Source organism: Dama dama, chromosome 1 (genome assembly GCF_033118175.1).
Source record: "Dama dama isolate Ldn47 chromosome 1, ASM3311817v1, whole genome shotgun sequence".
Taxonomy (NCBI): Eukaryota; Metazoa; Chordata; class Mammalia; order Artiodactyla; family Cervidae; genus Dama; species Dama dama.
The window spans coordinates 6,778,003-6,791,766 of NC_083681.1; the positions used below are offsets into that span (position 1 = coordinate 6,778,003).

The window sequence follows — 13,764 nt, forward strand, 5'->3', positions numbered from 1 at the left end:
TATGTTTAAAATATAAAATATGAACCAAACACTATTGTTAGGAATTATTGTTTGAGTTGCTTTTCATCCATCAAAAGTATCCATCAAAACAAAGGAATAGATGGTGCCCCCTAAATAAAATCTCCCACTTTACACAACCACTTTGTTATCCTGAAAACAATAAAACAATAATCAGTTAAGAGGTAATTACTGAGCTAAATGAAAAGGGATTCGTCATAAGTGGTATTTTCAACGTGGGAAAAGTAGGAGCTTGGAGGCCACAATAACCCTGCTTACCTCAGATAGATGCAGACACGATTTGAGACCTCCACAGAGCATGTTTTCTTAGTAACAAGAATTTCTTACTTCACCTCACATTTTTCAAAGGGAAAAAAAAAATCTGTTCTCATATCCAGAGAATGCTGTTGTCTGTGTTCATTGTGTTTTATTTTTGTATGACCTGATGAACTCTAGATTGGACTTTGTCCTTTGTGTCTAAGAACCTGAATGTTGTAATGTTGAGTCATACACTGAGGACAAATGCAGAATGCAATAATTTGGTTTGCATTAAAATAAGCCAAGAAGTGACAAGATCTCTACCTAGTCTTTACTGTGAGGAAAATATGTAAGTTCAGGCTTTTGATGCTTTATTTTCATCTTGACTCTCCTCTCAGAGAGAAGTTGTAGTTTAATTTTTTTTAATTGCTTATTGCGGAAACACAGTTAAACACACACCCAAAAGGGCCCTCACCTCCCAGACAGTTAACTCGGAAAGAATCTGAAGGGTCCTTTTCTTAGGTCTATTGTCTCTCTGCACAGAGGCTGTTACCTGCAAGTTTCTATTCACAATTAATATCTAGGAGGCAAAGCCCTTGATCTCTTTGTTCAGTCACATGAGTGGGTCTAAAATGTGGAATCTTTTTGAAACTGCTATCTAAAGCATCTCTGTGGAATGTGTCATGATATTTTTACTTCTCGGAGTCTGCTGAGCTCTGTGCAAAATCACTCTGCTGAGTTCTGGACAAAAGGACAAAAGCGCATCAATCACTCCATCAGTTACTGCACACCTGGAACACATGCAGCTGACACGATTTCCCCAGCCTCCTAAAATGCCCTTGAAGTACGTCCCAGGCATCATGCTGTCCAGGAGGCTTGTTCCATTTCCAGAAATAGGGGTTGCTCGGGCTCAGTCTCGTGAGGCAAGAATCCTTGTCCTCTCTTCTCTTAGTTTTGGCCGTGTAGTCTTAATACAGAGAAATGAGAAACTGGTCTCCCCGCCTCCTGGTTGGAACTGATGAGATGGGAAATGAGTTTTTATGAGATGAGCACCCTTAAGGGGGTGACTAGAACTTGCCACCTAAGCAGGCCTCTATGATTCTCCACAGATATTTCAAGGCTCAACATTTAAGGAATAAAATCTAAGAAATTAAACTGTATAATGATAAAATTATCAATAATTAGAAATTATAAATAAAAGGAAGTTAAGATCTTTGCTCTTTCCCCAGGTCACATGACTTCTCCTTGTAGAAATCTGAGCATTTTGCACTGTGCAATAAAATGCTCCATCTGTACAATTCCCTCTTCTGAAAAGTTTGTAGGTATCCTGCTAAAGTATTCTTCCTCTTTCCTAGCAACCATTCCTTCTCTTGGAATATATAGAATATAAAAAATACCTTCGGTGGGGATTTTAAAAAGAGAAAATTCCAGAAAACATACTTACTCTGTAGACTATTAGAGGATGCTATTATTTTAGTCTTATCTTCCCTTGTTAGTGTATAATGAAGGGATGTTCCCTAGAAATATATTGACCTTTTAGATTAATACTTACTATTCTATTTTTTCTTAAGCATTTGGTCTCCTGGCTATGTCCATTCAGTCAACAGTCAAAAGCTTAGGAGGCAACAGAGAAAGACAAGTTAATTTTCACTGTCCTACCTCTCATGATTTTGTCCCAATGCTGGCACAACTGCCCTATCTGTTAGAACTTTCCGCAGTGATGAGAGAGTTCCATATCGGGACTATCCAGTCTGATAGTCACTAGCAACTTGTGGCTACAGAGCACTTGAAATGTGTGTACTGCAAATGAGAAACTGAATTTTTAAATTTTATTTAATTTAAACTAATTTGAATGAGAAACTGAATTTTTAAATTTTATTTAATTTAAACTAATTTGAATGTAAATAGCTGCACATGGTCAGGGGCTCCGATAGTGAACAGCATAAGCCAAGACACAACTCTCTCTGGCACTTACAGCATCTAAACCATTCCAGTCGCTTGCATCATGAAAAAATTACTGTGAATGACTTTTTTAACTTTACATTAAATATATAAAAATTTTGTATTAAAAATTTGTTGCCCATTAAACATAAGAGGTAGAAGATATAAGCAGATATTTACATATGAAACAAAAGATTGATTGGCAATAATAAAATATTGAGATTTAGACTTGAGATAAAAGAATGGTACTTGTAATTTTTACATGTTTTAAGCATCTGCCATTGAAACAAATTTAGCTAAAATCGCAAATTGAGACCAAGAAGACAGGAAAACAATATTTTTCCAAAAGTTTCTACTCTATGGTAAAGGCAATGAATTTGAGGGTTATGATTATTTTAAAAAGTCACAAAAATCTTTATTCTTTTCCCGGAAACAGCATTTCTAGAGCTTATGGCAGCTTAAGTCTCCCTACTTCTTGCTCCCTCTTTGAGTGAGACCTTGAGAAGATTCTCTTGCAGGCCTTTCCTGTCTGTTCCTATAAGAGACAACAGAGACAGAGAAAATCACACAACTGAAGAGAGAATATGTGGATTCACATGAGAGGCCACCTCGGGCCAGCCACCTAAAATTCCCCAGGGCCTCGGGTTTCCCTTTACTCCCTATGATAACCTACAATTTTGAGTTCTCAGACAGATCTGAAATTATATGATATCTGTTCACCACTCCCTAAATCTTATCTTGCCGAGATTGTGTTAGGAATATAAACAAGTTGGTGGTTGAAATGCTAAGAAAATACAAAAGAACAAAGATATGATCTGGAACATTTAAAGTGTATAGATTATGTGTAAAAAAGTTATCCACCCACCATTAGTAACACCTGTGCTGCTTACCTCTGGGGAATCCTGGAACAATGAAAGCCTCTGAAGGCTGTAAAGCACTCAACAGACGTGGGTGGAATATCCTGAGAGTGTGGTCGGGCTTGCTCTGTTCTGACTCCCTCACAGCCTTGATAACTTACTGGTGCCGGGACCCTCCAAGTACAGCAAAGTGCATACATCCTTTTCCTTGTAGATCTGGATTCATGTTAAGCCTTCTTGCCAAAGTTTAGCAAACCTGCCTTCGGGCATGATACTCCCCAACTAGACAAAGACCCATTTGTGACATGAATGATACTCATTGTTAATGCCGTGCTCTGAAACTTGGTGCCCAGCTCAGCTTCCATCATGTTTTCTGCAATTGGTGCACTGAATATGTAGTCCTTAATCCTCTAAAATACTGTTAAAATCATTTATCTATTTCAGTTCAGTTCAGTTAAGTCGCTCAGTCGTGTCCGACTCTTTGCGACCCTGTGAATCGCAGCACGCCAGGCATCCCTGTCCATCACCAACTGCCGGAGTTTACTCAAACTCATGCCCATCGAGTCCGTGATGCCATCCAGCTATCTCATCCTCTGTCGACCCCTTCTCCTCCTGCCCCCAAACCCTCCCAGCATCAGGGTCTTTTCCAATGAGTCAACTCTTCGCATGAGGTGGCCAAAGTACTGGAGTTTCAGCTTCAGCATCTGTCCTTCCAATGAACACCCAGGACTGATTTCCTTCAGGATGGACTGGTTGGGTCTCCTTGCAGTCCAAGGGACTCTCAAGAGTCTTCTCCAACACCACAGTTCAAAAGCATCAATTTTTCGGCACTCAGCTTTCTTTACAGTCCAACTCTCACATCCATACATGACAACTGGAAACACCATAGCCTTGACTAGATGGACCTTTGTTGGCAAAGTAATGTCTCTGCTTTTTAATATGCTATCTAAGTTGGTCATAACTTTCCTTCCAAGCAGGAATCATCTTTTAATTTCATGGCTGCAATCACCATCTGCAGTGATTTTGGAGCCCAAAAAAATAAAGTCTGACACTGTTTCCACTGTTTCCCCATCTATTTGCCATGAAGTGATGGGACCAGATGCCATGATCTTAGTTTTCTGAATGTTAAGCTTTAAGCCAACTTTTTCACTCTCCTCTTTCACTTTCATCAAGAGGCTTTTTAGTTCCTCTTCACTTTCTGCCATAAGGGTGGTGTCATCTGCATATCTGAGGTTATTGATATTTCTCCCAGCAATCTTGATTCTAGCTTATGCTTCTTCCAGCCCAGCGTTTCTCATGATGTACTCTGCATATAAGTTAAATAAGCAGGGTGACAAGATACAGCCTTGACGTACTCCTTTTCCTATTTGGAACCAGTCTGTTGTTCCATGTCCAGTTCTAACTGTTGCTTTCTGACCTGCATATAGGTTTCTCAAGAGGTGGGTCAGGTGGTCTGGTATTCCCATCTCTTTCAGAATTTTCCACAGTTTATTGTGATCCACGCAGTCAAAGGCTTTGGCATAGTCAATAAAGCAGAAATAGATGTTTTTCTGGAACTCTCTTGCTTTTTCAATGATCCAGAGGATGTTGTCAATTTGATCTCTGGTTCCTCTGCCTTTTCTAAAACCAGCTTGAACATCTGGAAGTCCTCAGTTCACGTATTGCTGAAGCCTGGGTTGGAGAATTTTGAGCATTACTTTGCTAGCGTGTGAGATGAGTGCAATCGTGCGGTAGTTTGAGCATTCTTTGGGATTGCCTTTCTTTGGGATTGGAATGAAAACTGACCTTTTCCAGTCCTGTGGCCACTGCTGAGTTTTCCAAATTTGCTGGCATATTGAGTGCAGCACTTTCACAGCATCATCTTTCAGGATTTGAAACAGCTCAACTGGAATTCCTATTTAAGTCCTCTAAAGGTAGAACTGTGGCTGAATACACCCCAGAGTGCTCACAAGAAAATTTCGATTATAAGTAAATGTCCACAGATGTCAAAATTGCATTTTCAAAATTCATGAGGGTTGTATAGAACCACACTATAAGCCCAGCCTTTAGTCACCTTCATACCTAGCTTGTCAGAGAAATGTGCTGAACTCTGTTATTTGTGTCTTTCTTATTGAGGACTGTATCTCAGGACTTGGTATCACTCCTTCCCTTACAACTTTCAATCTCCCTTGAAACTACTACCTTCAAGTTGGACAGTTACCCAGGTAGAAAATAATATGTTTTCTCATCTCAAAATATTTTTGCTTGTAGTCACTTTAGATTTCAGAAAGGTTGACTACCAGACCTTAAAAATCTTAACTGTATGCACATTTTTATAAAGTCTACAAGCATGAAAGAAGTCATAAAGTAAGGAAAAATATGAAGCTTTTTTCCTTAGGAAAGTGTGTATACTGAATGCTGCCTGCTTTAGAAGTTGGGTGAATCTTAAGTAAACCCTTAATGATTTGGGTTTATACAGGGCACGTGTCCTAAAATATGTACTTGTGTTCCTCCATCAGCCATTAATTTGAAAACTGTTACAAGGCCTTAACGACCTTTCTTTAATATTTCCAATAAACAAGAACCCAACTCAGCAGGTAGCTTTTCTGTCTAGTACTGTTTTATTACTGTAATAACTTTATGGCAATGATTCATTCAGTGGTTTATTGGCAACAAAGAGAGTAACTGTAGTAAATATCTTTTGTGATATGGTAATTTGCAAACTGAGCATCTTCGATTTTGTTTAGTGGTATGAAAGCCACCAACTGCTTCAGTCATTCTCCATTTAATAAAAATCAACTTTCCCTGGCTTCATGTGGTTTTTCCAGATGGTGGAGAAGGGTCAAGAAGGCCATTTTCACCCATAGGTGATAAGAAACGGCTGGCTGCTCCTCCATGGATTTTTATTTCAGTGTGTGTGCTTGCAGCAGTGAATCATAGAGCAGAAAATAGGAAAGCATTTTGTGAAGGTACCTATTAGTGAGTGTCCTACAGCGACTGTAATTAATTCAACGGTTCCTTCCCTTTAAAGGTGACCAGATAACCCAGAGACAGTTTGCTTTTTCAGATAAAGGCTTTTCATTTTTCTTTTAACTTTTCATGCTCTCTCAAATCAGCTTTGCTTTCTTCCTCCGTTCAATGCTGTGTACCTGAACCTAAGACTATTACATGGTCTGAAAGCTTTGAACATCAGCCCTGTGATCAGCCAGTAAAGCAGTCCAATTTCCACTTTGTTCAAACAGTGCTTTCCTGTCTTGTCTGGAAAAGTGTCTGCCAATTCATTTTTCTCCTCTTATCAGCAAAACACATATATACTGGGCTAACGTGGCTTAATATAAAACACAGGGAAAATCCCTGAACAATCAGGACACCAGTTAGAAAAAACTGGCCAGGCTCGGCTCTCATTCCAAAGCACACACTTTCATTTCTCATCAAATGCGGAAGCAAATCAACGGAGCACTGATTTTATAGATGTCAGTCATGGCAACTTATTAGGCTTTGATAATGGTCTTTTTAAAAAAGAGAATATTTATCATCTGCTCAGCTTCTTAGGAATCATTTTATTCCCCTGAATAGTTCAACCTCCAGATCTGGTTTATTAGGGTTGGAAAATAGTGACTAATATTAGAGAAATTCTTGGCTAAGTTGCAGGAACCCAAGCTTTAAGCTCTTCCAGGGCACTCTGACCAAGTGTGGCACAGGAGGGCTTTCCTATCTATCCTAGCAGGGTATTTAATATCCCACAATGCAATAAACACTTCTTCCATGCTTTGGTTACTTAGTTTTTCATGGAGAAGCAACAGTTTTTATTTTCTTTAGAGATGAAGCAGGAGTGAACATGGGAGCAGGGAAAGGAAAATATCATTGTCACTGTGCTCTCAGTACAGAAATTCTGTTTCAAAATCGTAAAAGACTTGCAAGTCATGCAAAGCATAGGCCACTTCATTGTGGCCTCTGGGTTGGTTTGTCTTGCGCCCCTGCCCTTGTTGGAGGTTGGGGTAGAAGTGAGGTAGGAGGAGACAGGAAAGAGAGGCTGTGAACATAGGTTCCCATACTGTGACTGGCAGCGTCACCCACCACGGCCACCGGGGTGTATCCCACTGGAAACCTACTGTGTTCCCAACACGCTGCTGACCAGAACAGACAAAAGTCCACCTTCCCAGTCAGGGCACGCGCTGGGCCACATGGAGACAAACTCTGGTGACGCCAGTCACCGACTCTGCAACCTTAGTCTCTCTCTTCCCTATCTGAGACAGTATTATAAAAGTACCTAAATCATAGTGTTACAGTGATACTCAAAACGTCTAATACTTCCAGTCATAGCAGTGTGTAGCATCTAACAAATACTCAATGATGTTAGTAATTATTTATGCTATCCTTGCCCTCAAAGCATTCGTTAATAGAAAGCGTATGTCATATGAAACTATGTGATGCATAGTGTAAGTTCAGTGAAATTTAGGTAAAAAGGATAATGTAATTAGCTATCAAAACTGGCGCTGGGACTAGCTTTACCATAAGCCAGTATTTTTGTGCCTCCCTCATGAACTCTTCTAGGCCATTCCTTCCCACCCCATCCCCCAACCCCAGTTTGTACTCACAAAAGTACAAATATCCTTTTGAAGCTCTTCTCTAAGTGGGACTAGGTATTTCACTCTGTGTTATCAGAGCCCAGGCTCCTTACTTTACTGAACATTGAACGAATGACCTGCTCCACAGAACTCTTATGGAAAAACAGGCTAAATGTTGGGACTTACCTGGTGGTCCAGTGCTTAAGAATATGTCTTGCAATGCAGGGGACACAGGTTCAGTCCCTGGTCAGAGAACTAAGTTCCCACATGCTGTGGAGCAGTTAAGCCCGCATGCCACCACCACTGAGTCCGTGCCCTCCGGAGGCCATGTGCCATGCCGAGAGCGTCTGTGTGCCCCAGTGAAAGCTCCTGCAGGGCCCAGTGAAGATCTCGCACACCACAACTAAGGTGCAATACAGCCAAATACATAAATATCACCCCCTCGATGCTTTAAAAAGGTAAACGCTAAAGTAAAGTGGATGCATGGGGACTGAGGGCTCTAGGCCTGTTTTCCTAGTAGATGGTTTTGATTTGCTTATAACATGAAACAGGTAATGTGAGGATGAGGACATTGCTAGGAAGATAATCCACAGTAGAAAAATTGGGGGCATGCCATGAAAACTTACACAGCCTAGAAAACAAGATTTCCTCGCATCTAATCTTCATCTCGGAGCAAAATCTTCATACCAAGCATCAGGGCCCATTTCAGTTCACACGTGTGCCTGACACACCTGTGAGATACAGAGGGAAACTGCAGCCACATTAGAGAGGCGCTGGTCCTTGGGTCCTAGTGTGCTGGGAGTCCAGAGAGCAACGCACTGTTGTTCAGACCTGAGTTGACAGAAGACCCTGGCACCTGGCCTCCCTTATAATCTCAGTTTTCTAGCTTTTACTGTGAGTAAAGACGCCTTCTCTATTGTATGACAAGGTTTGTCTTAGGGCAGACAAAATAGTGCATAGGTGCAAATTTTTTTTAAACTACAAAATGCTACATAGTTGTATGGTAGTATGATGCAGAGTTTAAAGTCTAAAAGGGAAAATAGAACAGAATCAAAAATGAAAGCTAACAGGAGCCTAAGAATATACATAAAGAAGCAATTAAATTGACTGTATATATATTAGCTATATATACATAAATACTGTATATATATTTACATATATGGTATAATGTATCTGTATATGATGTATATGATGTTTATGTATATGATGGCAAATATTGACTTCAGTGAAGGCCACACTAGGGAAGAAGTGTTAGCTTCTATTTAAACTTAAAAATTTTTTAAATCACATTTACACCTATCAATGTGAAAATTTAAGGATGTGATTTATTCAAGAAATGTTGGATTGTTTCAAAGGTATTAATATGCAAACATTTTAGAAAACATGATCTCTTTTGAATTGTAAATTCGATATGTAAGATCGAATATGTAAGAACACATTGTGTGTAAGAACATACACACATTTTCAGTTGTTTATGACCACTAAGGAGGCAAAATGTCTTAACCTCACCCACGCATTTAGCCACGCCAGCACTTTTGTGGGGCGGGGGGTGACGCCCCGGGTCTTTGTTGCTGCACATGGGCTTTCTCTAGCTGTGAGCAGGGGCTGCTCTTCTGTGACTCAAGGGCTTCTCACTGCGGTGGCCTCTGCCACCAGGTGCAGGTGGAGAACGTGGGGTCTGCCCAGACCAGTGGCAGGCGGATTCTTAACCACTCTCCCGGGAAGTGCCCATACCAGCGTATTAGGTCATAACTGTATCCGTTGTCCTGTCCACAGAGAGAGTGATATTCTCAGTATTGTATTTATCCATAACACATGCTTTAGTCAGAAGACTCTTTGTGATATTAATAATATTTGGGACAGCACTTGGCACAAAGCAGGCCCTCAGAAAGTGATCAGTAAACACCTGCTCAGACCCCTGCAGTCCTCATGACCCGGCAGGTAGGTAATGCAGGAGGCATTGCTCTGTGATCAGTGGATTCCATTACTTTAAGGAGTCGGTGACTGTCTATAACAACATTTGTACGTGTTCATTCTAAGAGTGAGCCTGTAGATTTCATCGGATCCTCAAAGGCTTAAGAACCAGTTGTCATAAAGAGAATAAGTGGTATGTAATTGAGTTAAATCCCAGGTACTTTCTAACAGGAAATGCTTCTTGTCCTAGGTGTTAAAGTTTGAACCTGGCCATTTCAAGAGGAGGGGCAGAGCGAAGCACATGGCTCTCGTTGACATCCAGTTGGATCACCATGAGCGGTGCGACTGTATCTGCAGCTCAAGACCACCTCGATAAGAGAATGTGCATGTACTTTCATTAAACATGAAAGAACCTTTATTTTGAGAAGGGTGTGGTAAGAGACCCCTTTCCCACCAGCAACCGAACTTACCATTAGCCTGCAAAGGAATGAATACAAGTGGTAGCTGACTTTCAACCTAGCTTTGTTAGTGCCATGACAAGTAGAAAGGTGTATCATCAACCTCTATATCCAAGAATATAGGATTGCATTTAATAATAGTGTCTGAGGATATATATATATATATATATATAGATATATATATATATATCATCTCCATGTCTCTGTGTAAATAGACCAAATGGTTTACTCAGTATATATAACCAGGTACACCAGTGCTTACATATGGTTTAATTATTTAGACTCTTAAAATCTGACAAAATAAGGGACATAGCAAATACATTAAACATGTCTTTGGAAGATTAATTTGTTTGTTTTTAAGTTTTGAATCACAAAACAATTTTGGATCTTGCTCTTTTAAAGAAAGCACCTTTTATATTAAAAATTAAATAAATGAGCATTTCTTGTGCATACATCTTAATTATAAAAAGAGGGAAATATGGTTTCTGGGAAGAGATACATTCCTAGCCGTTTTTCTCATGAGATGTACTACATACTTAGCTATATAGACAATAGTTACCTGTCTCCAAAAGCATGTCATCATAATATAGGTGCTTTAGAAATAAAGCCCTTAAGTCTTCTCTTAGTGTATCTTGCCAAGGCATGCAAACTCATTAACACCTGTCTTCAAAAAATTCTCACAAGGTTTATTAATATTATCCTATGAGAAATAATGTATAAACTGAAGCAGAATTTTGAATTGTTTCTTCTCAAAACCTCTCCACAAAAGTAACTCCTTTAGAGAATGTCATGGGGACTCTCTATGAGCCTTTCAAAATAATGCTCACTGGAAAGTTTGAGCAGTTGAAAGTAAAAAAATGTGAGCATTGAAATATTAACATAACTGGGAGTGGGATGGAATATTTGATTGAAATCCATATTTAATAATGACTCATACTCTCCGAATTATGCCAATTAATTTTATGTATCTTGCTTTTGTGTTCCTATCTCCTCCATATCTCTTCCTATCTCTTCCATATATATATATGTTTATCTGTTTATGAGTTTATGAGTCATTATTAAATGAGACAATGTATATATATATATATATATATATACAATGGCATTTTATATTTGGCAAGCCATCATGGATTACTTATAGCCCAGAAGCTTTTGTGCATTAAAGCAACCCAATTTCATTGATGTAAATTCCTAACTGTGTACTCACTGTTCAATTCAGTTGAACTCCTGTTTCTGAACTAAGTGAAAGGAGACCTGGGGTCTCGGGTTCTTTCCAAATCTATGGCACTTGTTCTAAGAAGCCTCACTGCAAATTGTGAGAGCACCAGGTTGGCCCTGCTCTACCCTAGGAAATGGTTTTTGCATTGGTAGTTATTATTGGTACTTAGAGTAATTTTTCCGCCTTGGCTCCTTAATGTCTGTTAAGGCCTCAGGGACTGACTGCAAGCGTAGGAAGTGATTCATCATTCTCCAAAGGAAGACTCTAAGAGAGCAATACTAAAATTAAGATAGCTCTGGAGCCGCTCAGAGAAAAGGACATTTTTCTTCTCGCTTTGAAATAAAAAAGGAGAGCTGCTTCCTTCCCTGAGTCCAGGGCCCTACTGAACACAGCTAAGTCAAATGAGGGTGTGTGACTGGGGCTCATTAAGTCTCAGTGTCAGATGAACAGCCTATATATATTTGGATTTCTGAGCATGATGCTTTCAGGACCAAGTTCTCAAGTATCTTTAGGAGCTCATTTCTGTTCAGCTCTTTGAAAGGTCAATGCTTATTGAAGATATTCCCTCAAAACTTCCCTGAAAGTGTCCAGTGTTTTTACCTCAAAGGATGACTGGTAAAAAGAGATGCTCTATTGTTAAGTTGTCCAAAATCCAGAGCGCAGCCAGACCCTCTAATAATCAGGAACCGCTCTTCCCCTGCAAGCCTCTTGAAAGCTTCCTGTGAAAACATAGGATTCCTGGACCAAAACCAAAATTTGAGTTATATCATTCTAACTTGTTCAACTGTTAAGTATGAAAAATTAGAGTGTTCTACCCAATTTTCAATAAACCTTCCAGGCTGCAATAACCAGGATGGTTTTCAGTTAAAGCCCTATCTCAACTTTTTATTTATTAGCTGCCATGTAAGCATGCATTCTCACTCACTTCTTTTTTTTTTTTCTTTCCTGAGTGTTTTATTAAAACTTCTCCCTTGGTTATCTGTTATCTATTGCACTTCCAACATGTAGCCAATAAATCTGTTTCATTGCCATCAAAGGAATAAAAAGCTCACCGTACAAATTACATTTCAAAACAAATCCTAATAAATCCTCATTTCTGCATGGCTCATTCACCTGGAATAATGCCTTCTGTTCAATATGTTATAGGGCAGAGCACTTTCATAAGAGGAATTTTTTCTGGTTTTTTTTTTTTTTTTTTTTTTGGTCATATTAGTAACATGCAGCTTTTTCCTCCCATAGCGTTTTCTGTAACAAATGTAATTTGCCTCTTATCTTCATGAAAAATAAATATTGCTTACAAACAAAGCTACTCCATTATTTAGTACTCAACTGCAGTTTTAAAAGGTGCACAATGATACAGACTCACTTCCCCAAATACATGCAGCTGTCTGGAGTGACAAGGTTGGGTGAGTTCTGTGGGCCTGGTTTTAGAACATTGTTCCCTGAAAACAGGATTTTACCCTGTCCCTTCTGGAAGCCACTGGAAACCAGAAATGAGATGAGACTTGAGTTTTGTTTTTTTTGCTGCTCTTGGTGCTTCTTTGTTTGACTGTTTGTTTCCCTGCAGGCTTTTAGTAGACGATATCCTCCTCCGACACTCTCGCTTTGGAGAATCCACAGGCTCTCTCTCCTTTCAGGCCTGAAATCAATAACATTAAGTTCACCCTCACACCTTCACCCATTTAGATGAACACCACAGCTGGTGGGTCAGTGTTAACCAACCCCCTCAACAGAATGCCTAAACCTGCAAGATACTTTAAAGTTATCCCAGATATTTCAAAATACTAGATTTGAAGATCATATATAGTTCCCTTATAACATGCGTGCTTTCAGTAAATTACAAACCATGTAAAATTATGCGAAGGCAGATGATCAATCTGGTAGCATTTGTAAGGATTCCTGGGAAGTGATCTGTGGGACCTGGGGGCTTTCCTTCCAGCAGGTGGAGGCCAAATGTGTCATAGTGCATCAGAGAGAAAGCTAGATGTCCTTGGATATAGTGACAAATCTGACACTTTCTGGACCTGCTTAGGGGCTACTCTCCCACAGAGTTTGGTGTGTGCCTTGTTGGTGGGGGGAGGCGAAGAGACAAAGCCTAAAGAGAGCTCATCTTGCTTTAAGAACTTTTGCTTTTGCCTGTAGTCTTGGTCTTCATCATCCCAGTGAAGACAGGATGGCAACTGCACAGTGTTGGGTGAAACTCTGCCACTTTGTTTAGTTCAGTAGTGTTGGGTTTTTGGGGAAAGGGAGTAGAGACATGTATTTTGTGGCAAGGATCAATTTTACCACTGGAAATATCAGCTAACATGGAGTCAAAGTATGGGGAATCATACTAGTCATAGATATATAAGCAGTATTTTAATGCAGATATGTTAAGAATGTCATTTTATTTCCTGAAATGCACACACGTCCAGTTTTCTATTAAGAGTAACTCAATAGATGTCCAAATTGTTCATATTCTCCTAGGATCCTCTGGTAGAACATTATGTTCATAGATTAGCATTCATGCCTGAAATCCTAGGAAATACAATTTTGTTTATTGATAGCTCTGATCAAATATGCTGGAAGAGAGA

The 13,764-nt window shown here is 39.6% G+C and overlaps 1 protein-coding gene across 4 annotated transcripts in view; it reads left to right on the top strand.

Moving 5' to 3' along the window:
• The window catches only part of PDGFD (platelet derived growth factor D), a 267,492-nt gene extending 255,214 nt beyond the window's left edge, over nucleotides 1-12,278 (top strand). For all 4 annotated transcript variants that reach the window (XM_061143144.1, XM_061143135.1, XM_061143164.1 and 1 more), the window contains one exon: nucleotides 9,765-12,278. In XM_061143144.1, the coding sequence (XP_060999127.1) occupies nucleotides 9,765-9,890 (126 nt within the window). In that variant the 3' untranslated portion in view covers nucleotides 9,891-12,278. The remainder of the gene's footprint in view (nucleotides 1-9,764) is intronic.
• The last annotated feature ends 1,486 nt before the right edge of the window (nucleotides 12,279-13,764 follow it).